The 12,458-nt window shown below is 45.0% G+C and overlaps 1 protein-coding gene across 2 annotated transcripts; it reads left to right on the forward strand.

Moving 5' to 3' along the window:
* Positions 1-148: 148 nt before the first annotated feature.
* NSDHL (NAD(P) dependent 3-beta-hydroxysteroid dehydrogenase NSDHL) lies at positions 149-12,167 on the forward strand. 2 transcript variants are annotated; one of them, XM_075106321.1, is made up of 8 exons: positions 149-209; positions 1,789-1,841; positions 4,200-4,361; positions 5,277-5,423; positions 6,832-6,960; positions 8,932-9,074; positions 10,598-10,700; positions 11,416-12,167. In XM_075106321.1, exons 2-8 carry the CDS (start codon positions 1,821-1,823, stop codon positions 11,749-11,751), a joined length of 1,041 nt encoding a protein of 346 aa, XP_074962422.1. In that variant the 5' UTR covers positions 149-209; positions 1,789-1,820; the 3' UTR covers positions 11,752-12,167. The 2 variants fall into 2 exon arrangements, with proteins under 2 accessions (XP_074962422.1, XP_074962423.1); XM_075106322.1 differs by lacking the exon at positions 149-209 and adding an exon at positions 519-541.
* Positions 12,168-12,458: the final 291 nt, after the last annotated feature.

Here is a 12,458-nt window from a genome sequence, read left to right on the forward strand (position 1 = left end):
GCGATAGCCGGCTAGCGCGATGCTCAGCCCAGGGGCCGCGGGAGGAGAAGAGGCGGGATCTGGCGGAGTGGGCGGGCTCTGGCGGAGCCGTCCGCGCTGATTGGTGAGAGAGAGGGAGGGAGAGAGGGAGGGAGGGAGGGGGCGGGCTGGGGCGGGGGCGGAGCCTGCGCTGAGGGCGGGCGGCAGAGGGTTGAGGCGCCGGCGGTGCGGTGAGTGGAGAGGGGTCGGTGTGAGGGGTCGTGGGGGCTGCAGAGCCTGCAGGGCTGTGGCGAGCGTGGGATGGGTGGCGGGGGAAGCGGGGGTGTGAGAAGAGCGGCGGTGTGAGGGAGGGCAGGTGGGGAGGGGTGTGAGGGAGGGAGGGAGGGAGGGAGGGCGGGCAGGCAGGCAGGCAGGCAGGCTGTAGGAGGGCTGTGAGGAAAGCTGGGGGTGTGTGGAGGGCGGCTGAAGGGGTGTGAGGAGCGGGGGCTCTGGGAGGGGGATGCTGGAAGAGCTGGAGGGAAACTGGAGGCGGAGCAGTTCATAAATTGCGTTTTGGAGTGTGGTAAGGCCTGTGTTAAGGGAGACCTGGAGGTAGAAGAAGGGGCAACTGGAGGGTAGATCACCCTATGCCCACACCTTAAAAACAGCTTGGTGTTCCTCGCCGGACAGGCCCCATTCCTACCTTTTTTGGCTTTTTCCTTGCCGATTAAAAGGGCTTTTCAGAAAAAAAAAAAAGAGTGCTAAACTGTGTAGCTTGTAGAGTGAGCCAGTCCAACAGATGTATTTGCTTGTGTGACGCGTGGTACTGTGATAATTTTATAGCAACATTGGTGTAGATGTTCCTGGATCTCATCCAGTTGTGTTGGCGCTGGTGTTCGTGAAGCAGAGATGGGTCAGAGGGGGCTCTGGCTGAAAACCAGCCCTGGCAGGAAATGATTCATTTTCAGCTAGCCTTGATCCATCCCAGCACATGAATGGTAGGAGGTAGGGGAAGCACTGACTAGGAGTAAGGAGAATCAAATCAACCTCCAGAGCAGTAGTTTATCATAGTGATGGTTTAAAGTGATTGTAAAGCCATCAGAATTCTTTGTGTGTAGCTTGTCTCTATGTTGGAAACAGATCTAAATAGGCAAGTTGTCTTTTCCTGTCTTTCGACTACACCCCACACAGCAGGATCCCACCTGAGTTGGGAATGTTGTCTGCTATTTCTGGAAGGAAGAGCGTATTTTTAATTAAACTGGTGGCATCAACAGCCTGTGACATGAAAATGTGGAAAATCTCAGCGCTGGCTCCCCTCTCTTTGCTGATGGGCGCCAGCGAGGGCCGGCGTTTCTTCCACACTGTGTCTGCTGCTGCAGAACAGGGGGGTGCGGTGCTCCCAAAGTGCTTGAACTTCAGTTTTATTTTGCTGCTCCTAACACCCTTGAGCAACTGTATTTTTGAAGAGGATGTTGCCAAAACCTGCAATTGCATTCATGTTATTTGGAGTATAAATATTCAGACTTGAAGGAAGTGCATGAAGCCAATACCAGCTAAAATAAGATGGTGCCTTTGTTGTCAAGGGTATTTGATTAATAATAAAGTTATGCCTTTGAGAAAGCTATTTGATGTCACTGTTACTCTTGTACTGCTTATTTTGTTCAGTGGGGCAGAAAGAATTATCTCACTTTTTTCATGCTTCTGCTTTAGTATAAAGGCTTCAGACCTTGATTTCTGTAACTAGAAACGTGTTTAAGAAAAAAGCTTGGTTTGTGTTAATGGCGTGGTTAAGTAAAGTATTGTGAATAAAATAATATTCTCCTTTTTTAGAGAAATCGGTTTGATAGTGAATCATCTGAGAAATGGCCACACGCCTCAGATCGGTAAGTTGACGGCTTAAATGATGCTTCATGAAGATTTGTCTTGCAGGAACATATTTTCATAGATATTTCTTCTGAGCATTACCAGGGAAGCATGAGGCTGTTCCTGCATTAATACTAACTCTAGAGATATTGGTGTGGAATCATTATTTTCCCAGGAACCGTTTGCTGCTGTTAGTTCCAAAAAGGCCCAGGAATGCTCCACCCCCGCCAGGAACACCAGGGGCTTTGTCAGTGCTGCCAAATCAATTGGTCTGGAGATTTCGTTACTCCAGGATCATTTCTATATGCCTTTTAACATTATTCCATGTTGTAGTGCAGGTAAAGGCCCAGCTGAGGTCCTTGAGATCTACTAGACTGTTGTAACCTCCCTCTATGATTGCTGCATTGAATACAGGAGGTTAGAATGCGGAAGGAATAACATGTTGCTGAGGTCAGAGAGGTGGCTGGACGCTCTTTGGAGTATAATTTATTAAGCTGTTCTGTTGCATTACCTGTGGATTTTGTTTATAGAGAAATTTCTACCTGCTGAACTATTTTCTCATTAATTCATAGGAAGCTCGTGGAAGACCCAGTGAATCTCAGATATTTAGGAAACAAAAAAACAAAAAAAACCCAATCCCAATGTAGCGTCATGTTAAAGAGCATGAACAGGCTGTTGTATATTCACAGCACAACATTAGATAGGTAGTAATTCAGATCCTAAAATCAATATAGTCATGTGTAGCCTGGCTTTCTACCTGCATTTTTTAAAAGAGCTAATTAATGCAGGTGTGGCGCTGTTAGCTGCAGTTCTGCTGATTCTGGTCATTGAGTTGCTTCATTTAGTACTTTCCCAAGAGATGTGAGTACGAGGTTGTATTGCGTGTTAGAAGGGTGCACTAAAGAGTACTTAAATAGTCTGTTTCTCATCACAGTTAGAATAGTGTCCTTTACCTGGGTGAGTGGAAAACTACCACACAGAAAAGCCTGGACTATCTCATCTGTGCTGGTGGAAAACGACTCTGATGTTTAGACCCAGACAGAGGGCGTCATTCTGCCACTGTAAGACTTTGGTTTGGCACATCTAAGCGCAGCGTGCAGTTCGGGTGCTCTCGTTTTACGAAGAACACGCTGGAGTGAGGAAGGGTATGGGGGAAGATGAGTAAAAATATCGATAGGGTGGAGTGACTGCCTTTTGAGGAGGAGCTGAAAAGGCCAGACCCCCAGCAGGGCGAGGGCACCGTGGAGGGGAGGGATGTGGCTGAGCTTAGAGAATCAGGAAGCTGATGAGTACAGCAAAGGCACAACTGTTATAGTGGGGGAGTGCAAGGAGAGTGAGCCGTAGAGAGTTCTATTCTTTCTATATCGTCTGTTCTCTTGCAGCTATCAAAACCAAATAGACCACTGGGCCAACCCATTAGAACTTTTTTTTAATTAGTTTAATCAGGCTGTACTTTGCATGCACCGTTCTAAATAATTGGTTGTGCTTTAATGTAACTGAGCAACTACACTGAACTCTTCTAATTTCTGTCATGGATAATTGGCACTTTGCGGTAGAATCTTTGTTTAAGGACGTAGCACTGAGAAACTTCAGAACAATTGTTGTCTTCGTTTGGTTTCACTGGGTTGAAGTTTCATTCAGCTTGATAGTGTAGCTGCAGAGGTGGGGTTCTGTGTAGCAACAATAAGGAGCAAACCGATTTCCAACCAGGACAGAGCATTCTTTGTACATAAGCTTCCTCACACTCGTTGCTTGCATGTTCTGTGTTGGCTGTAAGGTCTTCAGTCTCAGTCCAGTTGGACGAGTGACCAGACTGGAATCGGTTAATTAGTGACTCTAGCCTTTGTTTTTTAAAAACCTTAAAAAAAAAGGAAAGGAAGAACTAATGACTAACTAAAAAGGATAAGCCTTGCCTTTACCTGATTGCTTTCTTGGCTTGGAGAAGCCCACGTTTCACAGGCTCTGCAAATGGTTTTGTCCTTGCTAAAGGTGACAGTTTTAGTATTCTGAATTACCTGTGCTGTGGGGCTGAAGCAGATTCTATTTGCTTTACCATGAGGGCAGAGTTTGTTGGAGCCAGTCCTCTTGTTTCCTCTGTACTACGTGAGCCGCTAGGTTATGAGGCAGAGCTGCCAAGTGCAAACTGGTGTGTGAGCCCTGTGGACCATTAGCATCTCTGAACTTTGAAGTTACTGCGATAGCACCGACGTATTGAAGGTCTTTTGATATCTGAATTCATATCCCTCCAATTAAACTAGCTACTACCGAACTGTGCAGAATTCCAGCACATTAAGACCTCAGGAGGTTCAGATCAGTTTATTGCGCAGTCTGTTGGTGCACGCCTGCTTGCTAAAGTGCTTTTCTCCCTGTCTCCGCAGGCTGGTAAGAAATGTACGGTGATCGGCGGGTCGGGATTCTTAGGCCAGCACATGGTGGAGCAGCTCTTGGAGAAGGGTTACACCGTCAACGTGTTTGATATTCAAAAGAGGTTTGACAACGACAGAGTGCAGTTCTTCCTGGGAGACCTCTGCAACAAAGAGGTACAGACTAACAACAGTACCTGGCATGGGTAGACAGAAAGGATGTCTGTTTAAATAAATGTTCGTTCAAACAGCTTAGCGAGCCCCGCCTGAAGCACTAAAACACGTGAAGGTGTTGCATAGGCTGTAAAAGGGTAGGTAGATACGCCCCCCAACCTTTCCCTGCAAAGTCACTAGCCTAAGCAGCTTTTTGTGGAACCCTCACCTAGAACATTTAAAGGAATATACTTGACAGCTGCTTGAAGCTGACAAGAACAGAACTTGTTTCTCTGTTATGATTTGCATTACTGTTAGCTCAGATATACGGTCTAATTACAGTCACTGTTGGTAATTGCACGCGGGTGCTCTCCTGGCTAACCTCAGTTGCATGAGAACGGCAGAATCCATTATTCCTAACAGTTAAGGCACGCTAAGGCCTCTTGCTGTAGCTCAGTCATGTGTGTGAGCCTTGGCAAAAACATTTGTATGCAGTGTGGGGAGACACCTCCCCACCAGCATGAAGTATCATGTCTCGGAGCTTTATGTCAGGCAGTGCCGTGGGGTACCGTTGGCTGTTAAACCTGCTGCTGGCTGAGCTTCCTAACTCCTCTCCAGGTAATTTTGAGTCTCATACCTGCACTTGAGACTGCTACAAGTAGTTAAGTCTAGATAGCCTCCAGGACTCAGAAAGTTCCCAGGTTCTTCTCAGGAAAGAAAAGTTGATGTAGTGCTTTTTTGCCTAGCAAAAAGGAGAGGATGTTGTGAAGATCTGGGATGCTAATCCTATTCCAGCTGCTTTCCTTTATGGAAGGAACATGACTTGAAATTTAGTGGGTTTGTTTCCATGAGAAAAAGAACTGTGTTATTTCCCTTTTTTTCCCTGAGTGGACACCACTGCTGTTGCTTTATTGCTGCCTCCTGCAATGTATCTTCCAGGCTTTGCTCCCAGCTTTACAAGGTGTATCAGTGGCATTTCATTGTGCATCACCAGCACCTTCAAATGACAACAGGGAACTGTTCTATAAGGTGAATTTTATGGGAACCAAAGCAGTCATTGAAGCCTGCAAAGAAGCTGGAGTGCAGGTAAGGGTCGAAAAGCACATGGATACTATAAGACACTGATGTGACTTTATAGCAGTTGCAGCATGGACTAATTTCTATCTAGTCTGATAAAGGGGCAAAGGTCTCTGCGATACTGAATTTCTACCTGTTCTGTGAAAATTGGTAGAAGGGAGAGACTGTTGGTCTCCCAGTTAGTGACTGGTGTGAGCGCAGTCCACGTTTGCCACAGAAAACCTACACATCACAATCTTCCAGACTGCAGGAAAAGCATCCGTTAAAATTTATCCTACTAGACGTCTGGGAATCACCCACGGGAGGGCCACAGCTGACATGTGCATTTTTTCATGCTTTAATAAGGGGCAACTCTAAAGCTTTTCCAGCAGTGGAAGTGTTCATGGCATCTATTACCTATATGAATGCTTTGACGTATAATGAGAAGGAACACAGTTGTGCCATAATCTCAGTATAATTTGGTTTAGAAAGTCATTTGCCCACAAAAAAAAGAGCCAGAGGAAACCAGACTGCTGCTCAGGCAAGTTTTTGGTTTGTTTGGTTTTTTCCCATATGTTATTTTGATATCACATGAGTTTTCAGTTGAATTCTTAGCAAACTTTCAAGCGCAAGGCGTGTGAAGACCCCTTACTTATTTTGGGCAGAGACGTCGCCTCCAAAGCATGCATTTTGCGCAATGTCCACCTACAAATACCGGAGTGATAATGTTTAGAATTAAATGATGGGAGTCGCATGGGACTCCCCGCCCCACAGTTTGTTTGTAGGTTTGCTTCCCCCGCCTCACGTAATAAGCTGTTGTAGGAAAGGGGTCACGCGGTGTTTACCTTCAGGCTTAGTCTGGATTCTCTCAGAGCGAGGAGTTAAGTCTTGTTGGGGCTTGTTGGATCTAGTCGTCTTTCTATTACAATGTAGATCTTGTTTAAAACCACATGTTTCTGATTACCCAAATACATCCCTGACTTCCTGTTTTGAATCCACTAGGGTATGTTTTTATCCAACAAAGACATCCGATATAAGAATTCTTTTTTGCTTTCATCTACCGTGATATTGTTATCATCAAGATGAGCACATACATCTTAAAAACACTCTTTGTGTGTTAAGTGCTAAAATGTGCCAAGAGAGGTGGGCACTCTGATTTTCCTAGAGGTGTTTTCCCCTTGACTGGCTGCCTTGCATGTTGAAATGTTTTAACCTCCTTCAGGTAGGAATAAACAATGTGACAGAGTCAATTAGAAGAGTGGGAGTTTTCTTACCTGCAGTTTCAGATCATCTTCTGTTAGCCCATGTTCTTCTAGACTTAGTTTATCATCTGTAGCATCAGTTGATTAAACTTTATTATTGTCTTTACTGAGCCTTCATAAATAATGACCCTTTTGTCTTAGGCTTTAAACAACCCTTTTCTTTCACATGTCTGCAGAAACTGGTGTTAACTAGCAGTGCCAGCGTGGTTTTTGAGGGCACAGACATAAAAAATGGATCAGAAGACCTCCCTTATGCAAAAAAACCTATCGACTATTACACAGAGACGAAGATCCTACAGGAGAAGGTATTTGTCGTCATCTGGTTAACGTTGTTTTCGATGCTTAAAACTGCCCTTCTAAAAGTAGGGCATGCCCTAGGGGACACAACAGGCTCTTCAAGACTGAACAGATCTCTGTTGTTCTCCAGATTCTCTCTCTCATTAAAAAGAGCTGTCTCCTTCTTACAGTTACAAAGAAAATCTGCGCAGAATCATGCGCACGTAGCAATGCCTGCCAGAGCTTTCAGAGTATAACCAAAATAGAAAATTCCCTTCTTTCAGACCAATCGGTCGGATCTTAGCCCTCAGCACGGAGGCTAGCGAGCTGTGGACTCATTTGGTGCGTTACAGAGAAGCGTGGCGGGTGGCTGCCGCTTGCGTCTTTGACGAGTGACCTGCATCCTTCTTGCCGGGCGTGCTGGCGGGTCGGCCCGGGGGAGGCTTTCCTAGCTGCTCTCTAGCCGTGCAAATCCATATGCGTGCAGTTACGCTTTCCTCGGCTGGTCAAACTCCCGAGTGCTGTATTCACTTAATAAAAAGAGAATAAAATAAAGCTGTGACATAAGTTACCAGGGAAGTTGAACGAAATAGCGTGTTATGCTACAGAGTTTGTTTCTAGAGAAAGAATAAAAGAGCTGGCAGAGATGTTGCTTATGTTGCAAGAGCCATGTGATAATCTCGTCTCTTAACCGATCCAGCTTTGTTTTAAGAGCAGCCGAGGGGAGTTTTTTGCCCTCTCTGCTCCTACTGGAAGGCTGTTTCAGAACCACATTTACTTGGTTTGCAGCCGGAGGTTACAGCTGGGACTGTGAGCAGGTCACTGGGGAGGGAGAAGAGGAGATGGGGATGTGGACTGAGTTAAGGAGCGTGCCAGGCTAATAACATGTTGTAAGCTAATGCTATTGGCCATATACTGGAAATATTCTTGTTAAAAAACGTCTAAAAATTTCCCCTACATCTGAATGTCCATAACTCTGGACATCTGCAGATCACCAGTATCTGTTCTATTTCAGGTTCCTGATGCTGCGGTACTTGTGGTTTAAATATGGTGTGACACGTTTTAAATCAAAGCGAACAAACAATTTTTCAGATGTTTTTCCGTGGCTTGCATTTCAGTTGTGGAAAGAATCTAAGCTTTTTGTGCAAGAAGAATTCAGCCTTGCTTCCATACTGAAGCTGACAGTGTGTTCCTCTGAAGTCAAGTATTAGCCTTTAAGTATTTTACTTATGTTCCTTGAAAAGAGCTTAATTGACAACGCAGCATAAAGCCAGCTGTGCACTTGCAAGCGTAACCACTCTGCCACGAGGTGCACTAATAAAGAGGAGGCTTATGAGTAGCGATGAAATCCAGCCCAATGTGCTTGTAACTATGGCTTTGTTTTGGGTGAAACAGTGAGTGTTCAGTGTTTATTTGTATGCGTTGTTCTTGGCTTTTTAATAGAAAATCCGGCAGCTGTTAAAAATTAGTAGAACACGTTGTTTGGAAACTCCCAATAGAATGAAATCTTCAAAGATGCTTTGCTAAATCTGCTTAGCACTTGGAGCTGCTGGGAAAGTGGGATCGAGGAGGCCTGTGATGGAAGCCTTCCACTGACTGATGAGAGGCAGAGACTGAATTGCTTAGCACCTTCCTTTCCTCCAACGTGTCCGTAAAGAATTCGTGGAGTGAAGGAACTTTCAAAGCTCCCCTGTTTCTGTGGTGTTAAATGAGAGAAGCGAAGGGTTCCTTTCCTTTACCTGGCAATTCATTAAGGGTTCAATAATGAAAACATATTTTTGTCTGTTTCTCATTACAAAGAAGTGGGAGAAGAGATGGGGACATAGGAAGGGTCATTTTTAAAGATATGGCTGGACAGTAATTCTTCCACGGATGTCTTCCCAAGGAGACAGGGGAGCGCCCACCCCCATTAGTGATGATCCGGGGATATATCACTAAGCCATCGTTTCCTTCCCAGCCCTTTCTCTCCTGATTTGATAATCTTTTTTGCCCCCCTACAGGAAGTGCTCGCTGCGAATGACCCAGGCAACAATTTCTTCACTACTGCTATTCGTCCCCATGGAATATTTGGTCCTAGAGACCCTCAGCTGGTTCCCATCCTCATCCAGGCAGCTAAGAGCGGCAAAATGAAGTTCATAATTGGGTGAGCAGGGCTCAGCTGTTTTATAGCTTTTGTTAAAATTGATGCTGAACCTACAAAGCCCTTTCAGAATGGAATAATATTAAATCAGTAGCATTGTTGTAGCCTGGAAAAAAGTATGTTTCTTTAATATTTCACTTGTGATCCAGGATTCTTTTTTTCTAAAAATCTTTCTGTGTTACGGACTTGTGCACGCAGATGGCAAGTGTTCATCATGCAAAAAGAATATCAGTGGGGAAGTCTGACGTAGCTTGAGCTGTCTTTGCGTGATCTGCAGAGCTGCCCTTTCAAACATGAGAGAGCTCAGGTTGCTTGCTGTTAACTTAGTTAATATACCTTTCTGCTATTTGAGGTTCTTGCAATTAAACAGCCTATATGGCAGTGTTTTAATATTTCTGATTATAAGATCAAAGGTATTTGCCTTGTTATTGAGTCTTGCAGAGCTGCCAGAGGACTGCTGAAATTTTAGAGCCAGAAATAGTTCAAGGATATCTTTATCAATTGTATTATGCTCTTGAAAAGAAACATGCTCTTTAATTTATAAAAGATTTCTATTATGTGCAAGGAGCTGGTCTGTGTGTATGTGCACGTGTGAATATGTGCTTGGTGTAGAAGGAAGAAAGGGAATAGGGTTGTGGGGTTTTTGGTGTTGAGTTTGGGGGTTCTTTTATTTTTCCTTACAGTTCACTTCTGAATTGATCTCTCAAATTGCTCTGTGAGCCGCAAAACTACACAAACTCAAGGTTTCCGCTTCATACAAATCTGTGTTCTCTTCCAGCTCAAACACGCGTTCCTCGTTTGGGTTTTCCTACCGCTCTACAGACCTGTATATCCCTTCCAAGAAAGCAAATAAAATAGCCATTCATCCATGAACACAGGGAATGCAAACGGTTTTTTCTCAGAATGTTGGATTGCAGCAATGCTGTTTTTATGGCCCAATGAGTGTGGTGATGATTTTGTTACAAACCATTTGATTTAGCTGGACCCTTGGAAGCGATATACACGTTCTTTTTCATTTTCTGTACCTGTGTAGGAATAGATTTAACACGGGGTTAAATCTGTTTCAGCTGGGGCTGAGGTTGGCTTGTTGAGGGAGTAAGTTAGAATTTCATGAGCCGAGAAATTCATAATTGAAAGCTTGTCCTGAATTGACTTTCGTTTTGCTGGTTACCACTCTGTTTCTATTTGTTCTCCTGTGGATCACTCAGCTGGTTGTGAGACCTGTAGGATCTGCAACACCTAGAAACTTGGTACCTGGTGAGGTGTGAAAATGGTACTGTTACAGGAATGTAAGCTTTGAGGGCCTTGAGAAGAGCTGAGGCAATAACAGCCTTTCCTCTGCCTCCAAAAGAATATATAGCAATTTCATCTCTATGCAGGGTGTAGCCTCAAATTGCAGCACAAAAGAGCGGGAGAAGAGGAAACTTGGAATAAATATATATTGTGTGAAAGTCCTTCCTTTTGCCACAGGCACATTTTCAGCCTAACTTGCCCTAGGGCTAAACTTCTTCCTTTTGTCTGTGCAGGGATGGAAAGAACTTGGTAGATTTCACCTATGTGGAAAACGTGGTCCACGGACACATCCTAGCTGCAGAAAGTCTTCAGGAAGGCTCTCCCCTGTGCGGGAAGGTAAGGAGGGGCCTAGCAAGGGGAGTGGGTGTCCCCTAGCCGAACTCCTGCAAGCCTCGCTTGGCTTCACATGTCTGCTCTGTAATTCGTGCTGATTTTTGTCTGTGCTGAACATCTATCTTGGAGAGGCGTGGAACTAGCACGCACAGCTGGGCCGATTTCTTTCTGTCTGTGGGTATAATGAACGGCTGCCCATCTGGTGACCATTGTGTGCGACCGCATGGGCTGAGATGTATGAATATACTTTCACTTCATGCTATAAAACTCCTTGTGAAAGGAAATCCAGGCAGAATTGTGGGCAGCCAAGATGCGTACATAAGAAACACAGTTATTTAGCTTTTACAATAAGGTTCAGAAGAGGAGAAACTTCTATAGGTTTCCGTGGCACCACCGTGCTCCAGGTACAGCCACGGTACGTGCAGCCAGGATGCGTTATCTGCTTGCGTTGTGTTGTGTCCTTCAGTTTGACCATTTAGGAGTTGTCTTAACCTCTGGAGTGTCAGAAGTAGCTGGCTTTCTCAGCAAAGGTGGTGTTCATCGCTTTTCAGGGAGAGGTGGTTAATGCAAAGTGGTTTCTCATGAAAATATCTCCTCAGCCGAGTCAGGGGTGTCAGTCTGTCCCCTCAGCACGAACATGAGATGGGCCATCACAGAGACAAACTTGTGAAAACCGTAACGATTTTATCATCTGGCTTTTTGTCTTCCTCTCTTTCAGGCGTTTCATATCACAAATGATGAACCAGTTCCTTTCTGGACTTTCATGTCCCGTATCTTGACTGGCTTGAACTACGATCCTCCCAAGTACCGTATTCCCTATTGGCTGGCATATTACCTGGCCCTCTTCCTGTCTCTAGTGCTGTGGCTGCTGAGTCCGCTGGTCACCATCAAGCCCACTTTCACCCCGATGCGGGTAGCGTTAGCTGGAACATTTCACTACTATAGCTGTGAACGGGCCAAGAGAGACATGGGCTACAAACCAGTGGTGAGCTTGGATGAAGGAATAGCCAGGACTCTGCAGAGCTACCCCCACCTACGCCGGGCTAAGGCCTGAGAAGTCCCAGATGGATATTTTTTTTTTTTTTCCTACTTGATTTTCGTAATTGCTTTGACATCCTAACATGAACACTGAAGCAAACTTCGCTAATTCTCTGGAACAGGGAGTTTTCCCAAAGTCCTTCCTCCTCCTCCTCACCATTGTCAAGACGGCTTTATCTGGGTTGAAAAAAACTCACGTAGGAGCTGTGCTAACAGTTCTTTTCTTTGATGTGACTTCTTGTTTTGAAACAGCTGCTGAACCCTACAGACTATGAATAAACACCCTGCTGTGCCCTCTTCAATCCCAACCCAGCACATCAGCATTCCTCCCTCTTCTCTCTCCACCCTTGTCCTCTGTTTTGTTGCTCTGGTGATAACAGCCGCCTCTTCTCGTAGCTGCAGACTGGTTAATGAAACACTTCTCACGACTGGTTCCTCTCTGTGGTTTGGCTTTTCTCTATACAGAGCGATGAAAGAGAGGCTCATGCTAAAAAGGAGTTCTGCCACCGTCTCTTAAATCGTCTAAGCTAATTTCATTATTCCCTCCATGACTGGTGGGTGATTTGGCTTCTTACTGAGGCATCAGAAGGAAACCTGAGAAAAGGCACACTAGGCCTCTCTCTGTAAGGAATTGTGTGCCTTTGTTTCGGCAGCAGCCTATTTCTATTCAAAAATAACCCAAATAAATCAAGAAGAGATGACTTCCTAATTTTGTGTTCCATC

The sequence above is a fragment of the Phalacrocorax aristotelis genome, chromosome 11, assembly GCF_949628215.1.
Source record: "Phalacrocorax aristotelis chromosome 11, bGulAri2.1, whole genome shotgun sequence".
In the NCBI taxonomy this organism is placed as follows: domain Eukaryota; kingdom Metazoa; phylum Chordata; class Aves; order Suliformes; family Phalacrocoracidae; genus Phalacrocorax; species Phalacrocorax aristotelis.